Raw genomic sequence first — 13,815 nt, 5'->3', positions numbered from 1 at the left:
TCTGCACTTATTTGATCTGATGGTCTGAGCAGATTGGGCCAGTCTCAGAGATGTCTCACACCCTGAGAAAACACTTAGAGATGCTGGGTTTTCCTCAGACTCATCTTGTCTCTGGCTGCAGTGCTGGCAGTGGGTGAGGTTCCCAAGATTTTGTATATTGGCCCTGTCCATTGAAGGTATCACATGATGGACACAGAGATGTGTTCACTGCCATGCAGCTCCATGGATGGCACACACCTCCAGTCACACCTTACAACATGTTTTCATGTAGAAAGGTGTTTTCCCAACAACATGATTCAGTGAGGAGCATGCATTCTGCCATAGGAGAAAATGCCAATAACCATCCTCCATGCAGTATCGCAGGCAGGGCAAGCCTTGTCTTCGCTTCAGCCCTACCCATATAATCTTTTTCCTGCAGATTTCATGTCCTGGTAGGTTGTTCCAGCTTATACCTGCAAATACCGCAAATACATTTTAGAAAATAAATGCTTTCAGGCTGGAGGCTTTGTTGTTTACCTCCAAGGACCTTCTCCTTATCATAGTCAGGAAAGGATTGAATTCATCATATCTCAAACATAGTGGGCTGAGGTAATAGGATATTACAAGCTACTCATCCACCTCCCTCTGCCCTTTAAACTTGGATCCTTGATATCTAGTGAGTTATTTCTTTAAGAATATATACTGAAAGGGGTCATCTTCTGTTGGACCTTCTCTCTATGGAAAGCTCCTCTAATGCAAGGTAAGTAAAGATAGTTATGAATAGCCCAAAAGGCACCCTAAACAAAGCACGTTGTCCAGCACAGACCAACACAGCTCCCTCTCCTTTGCAAACTCTGGCATAGCAAGAAAGATGGGGGAGAGGGCAGAAGAGGGAAGGATGGACTCTGTACAGTGTTTGGGAGCTTCTGGGCAGCGGTAGGGTAGCTTGATGGGCCATCATGCCATGTCTAATAGGTGCGGAGACTAAAGTTGCTATTTAAACTCACATGGTCAATGGAGAGAGAGAATTGCACAGGAGGCTTATATTCTTCCCAAACCTGCTATTTGAGATGTTGGAATGAATTGTTGTGTGGAGGTGCCCATGCTCTCCAGTCAGACTGACCAGCTTAGACTAGTTACTTCATTTTGAAATGTCAGAAGCAGCTTTGAACCCTGTTGTTGTGTTGGTCTGTCACAGCTCAGTTGTTGCTGTGGTCTGATACAGAGGCCAGAGGAGATGCTTGGGAGGTGACCTCACTTCAGTTCTCACTTGTATTGTTTTTCTTAACCTAAGTGAAGCAGCTGGTTTAGACTTGAAGAAAAGTGAGCTTTTGGTAAATAATAAAAATAATAAATTATTGTTTTCCTCATCATATATTTAGGGCAAATGTGCTAGGGAATGTGTGCAAAGACAGCACAGAATGGAGTAGCTGAGCCAGTGTGATGGCACTGTATTGGGCCTGAAAGCAGAGAGCTATGCCAGCATGGCACCAGTTCCAAACTGGTAAGCTCAGTCCCATCTTAAGCTGAGTCTCTTAAGGGCTCTGTGTACTGCACTCCAGGCCACTTCCAGAGAAGGGTTTCGATTGTGTGACATTTGTGTGCCTCCGGAATATCTCCGTGCTCTCAACAGAAGGGATGCTCAGAGGGGTAAGCAGAGGAAGAGCAGAAGGGCAGAGACTTGAAAGGAGTTTATTGTATCAAGGGGCAGCAAGAAAACAGAGGGCAGCTGTGGGAGTCTGTCTGTCCTTCAGGTTGAGATGCTCTGCGTGCAGTATTGCACTGTAGGTTGCACAAGTATTGCACTGCAGATCTCAAAGACACCCCAGGGAAACACAGATGTGTGCTCCATTACCCTGACGTCAATCTGGAATAACCCGCTCGACTTCTGGCCCCTCGTCACTCCGTTCTCCCTCTGGCTACAGTGTGGCCTTTTTCCAGAGCATATTCTATAAGTGCTCATGGATGAGAGCGATTACATGCAAGGAAAGAATGAAGGAGAGCCATGGGAGGATTGCTTGCCGTTCAAAGCACTGCACGCTTTTGCCTTTTATGTGTTATTGCTTTGCTTGCCGTGACTGTCCGAAGTGGCTATGAGTCAGTTCCTCACAACTGCAGAAAATAACATCAAACAAGAGAGGGAAAATGATTTCTCCATCTGTCTTGGAGAAGGGGTGGCATGATGTAAGGAGGCTATGATGAAAGCCTGCTTTACAAGACCATTGCATGTGGCTTGTGCAAAGTATATTTTAAGGCATGCTTTGGGCTCAGATACTCCTGCCAAACAAGGGAGGAAGAAAGCTCGTTCCCTGCATCTCCAGCTCTCTTCCCCAGCTTTTTGTGTAATGCTGAAGTTTCCAAGTGCCAAACTGTGTCCTCCAGCAGAGCAAAAGCCAGCAACGTGGGGGACAGACTTCCCGGCTTTGTCTGAGCACTGAGCACTCTCATTTATGATCCTTTAGATGCTGCTATGCCCACCAAAGCCACTCTATCACTCCCCCTCCTTAGCTGGTCAGGGGAGAGAAAATACAATGAATGGCTTGTGGGTCAGGGTAAGGACAGGGAGAGATCATTCACCAGTTATTGTCACAAGCAAAGCAAACTCGACTTTGGGAAATCAGCTTAATTTATTACGGATTAAATCAGAGTAGGATAATGAGAAATAAAAACTAAATCATAAAACGCTTTCCCCCCATCCCTCCCTTCTGATGGGCTCAGCCTTTGCCCATGGCGGTTCCATTTGGAGCCAGCTGGCATTGGCTCTCTTGAACACAGGGAAAGCTTCTAGCAGCTTCTCATACCCCTGTACCCACCGCTACCAAAACCTTGCCATGCAAACCCTATGCAGATGCTTGGAGTAGCATCAACAGACCTAGTGGGGTGGTCTCTGAGGCCACTCTGAGTTTCTGTGGGGTTCACACTTGTTTCTCATTGTATCTATTGTCCATAATGTTTTGGTGCTGTTCCTACCCAGGATCTGCCCCAGGGCACTCTCAGTTCTGTGCTGTATCTTTGAAAGTCACTTTTTCTTGGAAAGCCCATATGCAGCTCTTGATGTGAACCTGAATACCAGTCTCTAGGAAGCTTTTGTTATATCTGGTCTATCCATGGTGTGGGAGGGATGCATTTGGGATGTTGATGGTACATACACTGCATGTCTCCTCCTCTAGCATGGAGTAAGGCTCATGTTTCATACTAACTGGGGAAGGGAGAGGGGGGCACTGGGATCCTTCCAGGCATGCCCAGAAAATTCCCGTGCTGGATCAATTTTTTTTTCAGGTTATCAGTAAAATCTAAAAGTCAACATTTTCAGGTAGTCCTAACATTATACTCATCACTAGATGCTGCATATCACCTGCCTAACTCCTTACCTGGTGTGTTTCTTTACCCTCTGCTAAGACTCTTCACATTAGAAGGGTACTCAGGCTGGAGGAAACTTCGATACATCTAGATCCAACTCACAAAAGCGAGATCTGTGAGCAAATCTAACGTTTGCTCCTTGTCAAAGTGCACTCAAGATACTGATTCAAGGCAATCCCGAGTGAGATTTTAGGAAAGTAAATGGTTTAGGAAGAAAGAGGAGTAATCCTCTGGTAGCAATAGCAGTCTAAATCTGGGTCAGCATGAGAAAGGCTGAAAGAAGCTCTTAGTTTTTAGAGGATGACATTAGCAAAGAATGGATGGATGCAGAGATAGAAGCAGCTATGACACTGGACAAGGAGTGGAAGGGAATTAAAAATTTGGAGAATTTGTCCACAAAAACTGATTTCCCATCATGGGTCTGGGACATCTGCCGTGGCAGGAATCAGTGATGTGGGATGTTATGTGGTTCCCCTCAGTAAATTAATGCTGTTACCCAGAGACCGTTGGGTTAGGGTGGAATATCATAATGGAGAAATTATCAAATTCAGATGAAATTCATTGCCTGAAGTGTTTGCTGTAACTCCTTACTATAGCCTCTTCTTGACCCATTCATCATGCAGCTTCTAAAATATTCAGTGTGACCATTCTCAGTACAAGAGAAACAGAGGCATACTTTTGAAGGCAGCAAGCAAAGGAACCTGTATTTGCCCCAACTGTGAACGTGGAGCTTTCAGTATTTGCATTTTTGCCTACACTCATTCTTGTGAAGCCTAACTACCATAAACACTGGTGCTGCCAAAAGGCTTGAATATCAGTGTTGAGAGAGAAGGAGGAATAGAGACTGCCGCCTCCTGATTGCAAAGCAGCCCGAGGTCTAAATGGCAACAAAACGTTATACATAACGTCTGATTCACTGCGTGGAGAATGTAAAGAACTGAGACCTCCCGACACAGTTTACATTGGCCCTTTTTATGACTAATTGTGCAGAAAATAGCTCTGCTTGTAGTGTGCATGGAAACAGTTCAGGTTTCTGCTGTGTGTCAGCTAATGGGCTAGCAAGGCTTTTTTAGCACAACTTCAAAGGATCTGGCAATGGAGGTCCTTTGTGAGGGAATTATCTCCTTCTCCTTTGTACCCCTTTATCCTTCTAAGCCATGGAACAAAGAATTGTGAAGCGAAGAGACAAAGTAATTTGTAGTAGATCTCTAGACCTAGATAAAGTACGTAACATTTGCTTAAAAACATTTTTTTCGGCTTCTGTCATCAAAACAAAGTTATATTTTCCTGTGTAGGAACACCCAAGTTCATTTAACTTTTGAGGGATGCAACCTTATGCTTAGGTATGCTATTGATGGGGGTCACCAGATTGCCTGAAATGGTAAAGGAGAGCTTTAGTTTCTGTGGTCAATTAGAAAATATGTGGCTGTTACTGTTAGAGTTGGCTGATAAGTGTGTTTCTCCCTGCCTCAGGATATTCCACAAAGAAAGGAAGAAAATGCCTTTCTTTCAGCAGCGTGTGTTTGTGCATGCACATGCTTTAAGGAAACCATGTATTTTTCACCTTGTAGTATAAAAATGAAGTGGTTTATTCTTTCTCTTTAACAGTGAAAAATGAAACCTTGGGGAGATAAGGAAATGCATTACATGCATCTGCTTTGTGTAGTCCAAAGCACAGATCTTAATTAAAAATAAAAAAGCAAACCAGGGATGGAGAGTGTTTGATTAATGGTAGCAACCATGCTGTATAATGTGTTCCTCCAGTGTCTCCAGATCCTCTGTCTCGATAAAACAAGACATGAGTGAAAGGAGAATAATCTTGACCTCATCAAATTTAATGAAGAAACACCCCCCAGTGCAGTGAGCCACACAACCACTCCGCTGCGTTTGTGTTCAATCTATGAAATGACTCAGTGTTTAGCACTGGGTCTTGTCTTAGAACAAATCCCATGAGTATGTCCTTATCCTTAGAGGATGGAAGGACTGCATCCACACCTCTTTTTTCATCTTAAGCTGTTAGGAGAGGCTGTACTTCATATCTCCATGCCCAAGTACATTCTTCCACTTCAAGTTCCTACCTAGAAAGTCTTTTTATGTCTTCTTTCTCTCCTCTTCCCATACTTACATGGATTTCCCGAGGCAGTTGTGTTCTGACCTCTTGGATCCAGTTTTCATCAGCTGTCAAGGTAAATTTGGTTAATGCTGCAGGAATAGTTTATTCTGACTGAATAGGGAATAGTTTAGACTATTCAGGTTTAGACTGAAGAGGGAATAGTGATGGAGAGGCAAGAGCATTCCCCTGTCTCTCTAATCTGTCATATAAGTATCTAGATGCTATAACTTTTCAGTAGTTTTATTTTCTTGATTTTTTTATTTTAATGAAAATTTCCAGCCCAGGCACAGAAATTTTTAGAGTTTTTAGTAGAAACATACACACACACATATATATAAAAAGCACTTTTTTATGTCTATAAATAAAAAATAAATCCACTGATGTTATAAAAAATCTGGCAATTATTGCATGTTCTGTTTGCACATATGGGCAGCCAGAGGCCAGGATTCAGTGTTTTTCACTCATGCTGAGCTTAATTGTCTCTAATATACAGGTTAAATTGATTTTTGTTCATGCCATAAGCTGTCAAAAGTGTTATGTTGTTGTCAATATCTAACGAGTGAATGCTTATCAGAAGATATATATCACCAAGGAGAGTCATTCTCCATAAGAAATTTCTCATATAGAAAATTTTCCTGGATTTTAATGCTGGGAATGGTAATTGTGATGGGCTTAGCAGCTGAAGGCCAGCCAAGACATTTCTTCCAGGAATTATTTAGCCATGAAAGTACAACAGTGACACAAGCATATTTTCATGATTCACTCTACTCACCTGCACTGGACCTCTCAAGTGTCACCGTTTTCCTCAAACCGTCCTTTTCCACATTTCTCTGATCCTGAGAAGCTCCTTGTCATGCGATACCATGGATCAGTGTTGGAAAGATGTGTGTTGGGCAGGAAGGCTGGGACTTTGAGCATTCATATTTCCAGGTTTTTCCACAACTGAGGTAGAGCATGACTTCAAGTTGATTGTAGTGTGCATAAGGAGGCAATGAGTTGGCCACAACAGCATTACTATGATCGAAAATCATGACTGAGCAGAGAAGTGAAGAAAAGAAGGGGTCAGAGCTGATCCATGTAGAAATATTGCAAGCAGGTGGAAATGATGCATTAATAAGGCAAAACTATGGTGGGACAGGTGGTCATTTACCCAGATGTACATGGGATAATGCAAACATGAACATTTTAGGCTGAGTCTAAATGCTTTGCACAGACATGCTCACACTGTTTCCTAGCACTTGTTAAAGCTTCAGGCTCTGTTTATGTATGTGGAATGGAGAATTATTTGGGGATCAGCTTGAAGTTGGGGTTGGTTTGTTGTTGTTGTTTTGATTTCTTTTGTCTTGGTTGAACTGGGGCATTGAAAATACTTTAGTATGTGTTGAATTGTGGACTTAAAATGTTCACCCGAAAGTTTGTAATGATGATTTTGATTTATTCAGAGATTTGGAGTTTGATAGGGTTTTCTTAATGGAAGCTGGTATTCCTTCATGTTAGGAAAGGCAAAGTTAAAGGAATAAGGCTTGAGCTTAGAGCAGAGAGTGAGGAGCTGTGTGATGCAGAAATTCAGTCCCTGGTCTCAGAAGAGGTCCTGGGGACATATATTCCCCATGTGGGTGGGTTTTACCTTGGCAGGAACCTCCTCTGTTGACTGTAATTGCAGTCAAAATCTAACACAAACTCCTGGATAGCTGGAGGACTGCTCCCAAGAGAAAGGGGAATGGCAGAGGACTTAAAGGGGTGGGAGTGACTTACCCTGTGGAAACACGTATCTCACCATGCTTATCTTGCACAGCAGATCACCAGTCCAATGAGCTAGCAGCTTTCATCATGGTCTCCACACAGCAGGAATGGGAAGTCCAGAGTATCACCTTTTGGTCTTCATCCACCACCTGAAGGGACTTGGAGGCTTTGCTGATTACTGATGTTGTTGACGGTCCTACTATTTTGAGGATGAGGAATCAGAGCTGTTGCATAGTTACTTTTTTCCCTGGGTTTAAAGCAGTTAAAATTGGCTTTTTTGTACTGTCACAATGTCAAAGATTTGCTGGATTCAGGACAACTGTCTACATTAAGAAATCTCTTGGCATTTAGGACTCTGGTTCAGGGAAAGTAGATTTGTACTATGGACTCAGAAACATCTCTGACTTTGACACCTTTGACTTCAGTTCCTCGGTGTCACTTTGCCAGCGACAGAATGGGGACCTTTATTTGCCTTGGCCACTGCATAAAAAACCAGGATATGATCAAACCCAGTTAATCACTCACAAATGTCTCATTTCTTGAATCTCTGAGGGTGTATAACACATTTTTGGGACTGCTCTTTGCTCCTTTGGCTTTTGTTATAAAGAAGTTAGGGGAAAATCAAATTTTGAGTTTTCTTAAAAGGAAGTGGAGGAATCCTGGAACACACTAGGGGTCTGCAAATGTACGTTTAATCATTTAAAGAAATGTCTTTTGGCTAAAAGCTCTTAGCAGTGCCTGCAAGTTGCACTGAAAGCCATACGACTACATCATTCCCACAACTGATGTGAATTAGCGCCCTTGTTGGCAGGGTGAGCAGAGAGATGCAGGCTGAGTGAGTACTAGGGACTGAATTACTCCTACAGTCATAGTGACTTTGTGCAGTGTGGGTGAAGTGCCCTAGGGGTGAGTCTGCTGACAGTTACACCAGCTCCTTACACAGTGGCATCCATGGTGAGAAACTCGGGCATGTCCCGCCTGCCTTGTTTTCTCTATGCAGAGCATTTGGCTCTGCTATGGAGCCAGGCACTTAAAAACATCTCCTGCAAACACTTTGTGCTTAAGGCAGGCACACACTCTCCAAGCAGCAGCAAACCAGAGGAGTGTGTTTTTACACGTGCCATGTGGTGGAACTCCCTGCTACGAGATGTCATGGGGCAAAAAGTACATGGAGGCAGAGGCTTGAACACATTCATGGTGAATTGGTCTGTTCAGAGCTGGCAGTGAGATGCAGTGACCTGGGTATAAATGCGGGTCACTCAGCTATGCAGAGCTGGAAGCTAATGATGGACGTAATGGAGGAGGATTGTTCTGTCCTTTCTTAGTGTCATTCATGTAGATATTTATATACCTTTAATATTCTTCATAGGCTACAGTTGGAGACAGGTTACTGGGTTACATGGATTTTAATAAACCTGTTAGTGGGCCTAACTTGCCTCTGTGCTTTATACATCTAACCCACCCTGAAAACAATGTGGGACTCTGATAATAAGTTGAAAGCTTTGGAGGGATTACACTTCTTTATTGAGTCTGTACCCAAAGCCCTTTGAGGGCTCCCATTGACTCCAGTGGGATTTGGTTCAGACCTCAAGTATATAGAACTCTCTTAAGTAAACTCTTTCAAGGCCCGTACATGCTGCAATACTTATTGGGCTCTTTGTTAATTCTGTGAATAGGAATGCGACCTTTACACTTCTAGCCAAGAACCCTGATTTACAGGACTAAATCTTTACGTTTTGGGAGAGATAAGGTTACCATCCCAGCTCCTCCCAACCCTGCTGTGCAGGTGGCTGAGCAGTTGATGAAGCATTTCCTGAATCACTGCTGGTTTAGATAAAGCACTGTGTGTAGTACAGCAGCTTCAGAGCTTCTTCACAAACAGATGTCAATGAACGATGATGGGCAGGGTGGACATCTGGCATTGTAATTTGTTCCAATTCATGAGCCAAAGCTCTCTTATTTTTGCCACTGCAGGGTCATTCTGATATCCATGTTAGAACTTTATTTAGTCCATGCACATACTAAGAACGGCCACAGTGGAAGACAAGACTAGCAATTCATCTGTTTTCTTTTATCCACCCAGTCCCTTGGCCATATGAGGGGAGGGAGGGGTAAATAAGATGAAGGAAGACCATATCAGGCTGTACATGATCTCTTCCTCTGGCCATTGCTGTTGCAGTAAGCTATGTGGTGAATAGCAGAGTCTGAATTACAATAGATTGCATAATGTGGCTTTCTTGCTTTTGGAGCTGGCCTAGCTTCCGGTAACTTTGCTTCCCAAACCTGTTGTTCCAACAGAGGGAACTCGAGTGAGAAGAGCAGTGTGATTGACAATGCTATTTTCTACCTGTATTTTAGGTCACTTCCTCGGTAACAACACTGTGATTGATGTACTGAGACAAGCAGGATTTGAAGTGGAGCACACCCCTCCTGGACAACCAATTGGAAAGTAAGCAGCTCCCCACAGATTATTAATTACTTTCTCTCCTTTTCTCTTTTTCTTTTCTCTCCCTTCTTCTGTGACTAAGCAAGATTATTGCATTAGTATACGAAGTGGATGAGGGGATGGGGAACCTCCCTTTTCCACCCAAGTTCCAGACAAAAAGTACATTGTAAAGCATCTGTTGTGTGAGTTTGGAAACATATGGAGCCTCAGTGGCTGTTTTGTTTCATTTGGAGACATTATTTGTATCACAGCTGCTTCACTATATCAGATCCATAGTGCCGCAGTTTCCTTCTGTTTTCAAGAAACGTCTCATTCAGCTCATTTTCCCCGATAGCTGTTTTGACTTTTTAACCCCCATGGAGTTTTAGTCACTTCTCCATTGCAGGGCAGTAGAATGCCACCAACTTCATGTTTTTAGGCCCTTCTGTCAGACGGCTCTTCTTCAGGTGGAATTTCAGTTTTGTCTGAAGGACCAGATTTAATGTAGCACCTTGGAAAATGTGGGCAGGTAAAAAGAGATTCAATATTCTCTGAGCTGCTTCATCTATCTAATCAAGTAAAGCGGGCAAGAAGGATTAATAACTAGGCTCTTGGTGATCTTCATTAGTATTAGATAAAACATGGCACAAAATTTTCCTTAGTTGTTGAAAGAAGCTTCTTTCCTCCCCTAGACTTCTCTTTTTTCTGGCCATTTAGATGAGCTTTCTATCTAAAGATATCAAAGACAATAAAACTGTGGGAGACATGGTGAGAGACTAGCTAGCTTTGCAAAGTTAGCCTTTCCCCTGCATTCTGCAGATAAAAATTGGCCGAGATTGCTCTGTCATAGGATTGTTATCCTCATTAGGAGAAAGTGTTAGCAGCATGCTTCTGTCCCTGGTGGGCAGACATGACATGGTCCAAATATGAGGCGAGTTTCAATATGGAGGATTATTCAGGGCTAGTAGACCATGTCTGAAGCAGCTATGTTTAATATAGTTGGAAAATCTGACTTATCTAACCTTGTGAAACATCCACAGTGATTCATTTACAATATAATATGGTTCAACTGTACATAAGTGTCTTTGACAGAGCATTTATCCTAAATGCTTCTTGGAGTATGTTGAGCAATAAAAGCACAGTCTTAAATAACAATGGGGAAAAGGAGAAGAAAAAGCTATCAAACAGAATTATTCAGAGGAGGTTTAAGAAACACTTTGGCAGAGGGAGAAAAGTCAACATGGCACAAGGAAGAGCAGTAAAGACTGTAACTGACTGGAATTAGAAATTTGGGCTAAAATCAACAAAAATGCCTATGTCTTAAAATACAGAAAAATAGAAAAAACAATCAAACTATACCAAAACAGCTGAGGTATACCATTCCTAGGTTTCTGACAAAGAAACTTTCCATTCAGGGAAGCAGGCGCTTTCCTCAGCAATTTTCATTTAGTTGAAAGTATCATCTTCCCATGAAAAGTATTTCTACTTGGAAATTGTGAAACTATTAATTTATTGGCTGTTTGCAAGCCCTTGAGAAGCAAGAAAGATACAGTGCTCCTTATGGCCTTGGGATATGTCTGTACACATCACTGAAGACTTGAAATAATAATATGGGGCAGGAAACTTGAAACAAAGCCACTGCTTAATGTTGACTTATTTGCAATGTGGGGCACCTCTGTCTGTGCATTCCCCAGCCTTGGCAGCAGTGTCTCTTGTTCATGATGTCTTCCCTAAAATTGTCAGTCCCTGGGAGAAACTTACTTGAAAGCAAGTGGACTTGGACTGCTGCCTGGAACAATGTCCTCTAGTTGAATTATCCTACACATGGTAGCTTCTGTTCCCAGCTCCAGACCAGAACGTAGTTCAGAATGAGTAGGTTGGTCCCTTTTTCTGGACTAGAACCCTGTTCCAGTGGGGCCTGTTCTGAACATTGAACATACAAAACTTTATTAAAAGGTTGTGATAGGTTGAGAGAGCTTGGGGGAAGGGACCTTATCACTTTCTACAACTACCTGAAAGGAGGATGGAGAGAGGAGGTGACTCATCCTTTTTGCCAAGTAAGAAGTGATAGGACAAGAGGTAACGGCGTCAGGCTGCATAAGGGAAGGTTTAGACTGGATATTAGGAAAACATTATTCACCAAAGTTGTAGTCAGGCATTGGAACAGGCTGCCCAGGGAAGAGGTGGAATCACCATCCCTGGAAGTGTTCAAAAACCATGTAGATGAGGCCCTCAGTGACATGGTTTAGTAGTGGACTTGGCAGTGCTGGGGTAAAGGTTGGACTTGATTATCTTAGAGGTCTTTTCCAAGTTAATTCTGTGACTTTGGTTGGACACTAGGTGCTCACCAAGCCACTCTGTCACTCCCCTCCGTAGCAGGATGGGGCCAGGGGGAAATAAGATGGAAAAAAAACCCTCCTGGGTCAAAATAAAGGCAGTTTAGTAAAGCAAAAGCAAAGGTTATGCTCAGAAGCGAAGGAAAACAAAAGATTTAATTCTCTCCTTCCCATCAGCAGGCGATGTCTGGCCACTTCCCAGGAAGCGGGGCTTCAGTATATGTTGTCCCCCCCACCCCCTTTACCCCTCCTTTCTGCTCATCAGTGGTGTGTTATCAACACCTTTGTAGCTACCCATACAAAGCAGGGCACTGTGAGGGCTGCTGTGGGGAAGATTAACTCCATCTTGGCCAGACCCAGTACAAGGATAGACTGTTGTATGGGAGCACTGGATTGAGTTAAGAGAGGGCGTGTGGTTGTACTCCGTAAAGATTAGATGCTCTGTATGTTTTCCTATGGTCTGATGATCCAGGCAGATCAGCCAGTCTTAGATGAGAATACAGAAAGAAAAATAAATGTCATGGTAAAGAAATCCAGAGTTGCCACTAAATTGCATTAATGAAGGTGCAGAAACAGTAGAAGATTATAGAAAGTTTAAATAAAAGAGAATTTAAATATATTTGCAAGAAACAGCTTGCTTTAGAAAAAAAAGAGACTGGGAGATCAGGGTTTGTGTTTTCATTGTCCTACAGCTGGGGCTCCCTTTTAGAAACAGAGGCTGATGCAAACCATTTTATCTCACTTATTTTAGAATAGCTTGTATTTTATGATTTCTGGGCAAGCTGCAAAAGACAGTCTAGTCAGACACAGGTATGACAAAAGTCCACGGCATATTCAGAAAGCACAGCCAGTTAACTGTTGGGATGTTGGGGTTATGTTGTGCTCTCATGAGTCCCCACCTGGAGTATTGCATTCAGCTCTGGGGCCCACAACGTAAGAGGGACATGGGCCTGAGAGAGTCCAGAGGAGGCCACAAAGATGATAAGAGGGCTGGAGCTCCTCTGCTATGGAGACAGGCTGAGAGAGCTGGACTTGTTCAGCCTGGAGAAGAGAAGGCTCTGGGGAGATCTTAGAGCAGCTCCAGTGCCTAAAGGGGGCCTGCAGGAAAGCTGGAGAGGGGCTTTTTACAAAGGCATGTAGTGACAGGACAAGGGGGAATGGCTTTAAACTGAATGGAAAGAGGGTAGATTTAGATTAGATACTGTGAAGGTGCTGAGGCGCTGGCACAGGTTGCCGAGAGAAGCTGTGGCTGCCCCGTCCCTGGCAGTGTTCAAGACCGGGTTGGATGGGGCTTAGAGCAACCTGGTCTAGTGGAAGGTGTCCCTGCCCGTGGCAGGGGGTTGGAACTGGGTAATCTCTAAGGTTCCTTCCAACCCAAACCAGTCTACAATTCTATGTTGCTGTAAATGAGTTTTAAGGAACCTTGCATTTTTGTCAACCTTTCTTCTTTTGCTCTCCTCTTTCTTTTGTAAAAGATGAAATAAAGAAATTTGAAAACAGTTATAGAGGCCCAGAAGAGGAACCATTTTGGGAGAGTGGCTGTATTAACCCCGTGTATAACATAGAATAAACAAATAGAAGCTCAACAAATTTTGAGCTGCTCGCAAGAAGAAATTCTTTTAGGGATTGTAGAGATGCAGGTGTTTTTGTCTTGATTCTTGTGAAGCTATACGTGAAACAAGAGGTATTTCTCTCCTTTGCTGAAACCCAAGAGAGACATTTCTGCTTGCTTCCAAGTAAATTGTATAAGGGAGTGAAGCCCACTGCATTGCATTCTGGCGCTGACAACTGAAAATTTGGATAACGTTCAGGGAAGATCAGCTGGACTCTCATGTAGAGATTGGTGGGGGTGGACAACA

At 43.1% G+C, this 13,815-nt stretch overlaps 1 protein-coding gene across 1 annotated transcript in view; it reads left to right on the top strand.

Annotated features, from left to right (window-relative positions):
* TRABD2B (TraB domain containing 2B) overlaps positions 1 to 13,815 on the top strand; it is a 295,540-nt gene that overhangs the window by 238,315 nt on the left and 43,410 nt on the right. Inside the window, exon 5 of the mRNA XM_030495716.1 lies at positions 9,554 to 9,644. Within this exon, the coding sequence (XP_030351576.1) occupies positions 9,554 to 9,644 (91 nt within the window). The remainder of the gene's footprint in view (positions 1 to 9,553; positions 9,645 to 13,815) is intronic.

The sequence above is a fragment of the Strigops habroptila genome, chromosome 8 (assembly GCF_004027225.2).
Source record: "Strigops habroptila isolate Jane chromosome 8, bStrHab1.2.pri, whole genome shotgun sequence".
Classification (NCBI taxonomy): domain Eukaryota; kingdom Metazoa; phylum Chordata; class Aves; order Psittaciformes; family Psittacidae; genus Strigops; species Strigops habroptila.
The sequence above is the reverse complement of the archived record's forward strand: the minus strand, read 5'-3'. Positions and strand labels throughout refer to the sequence as shown.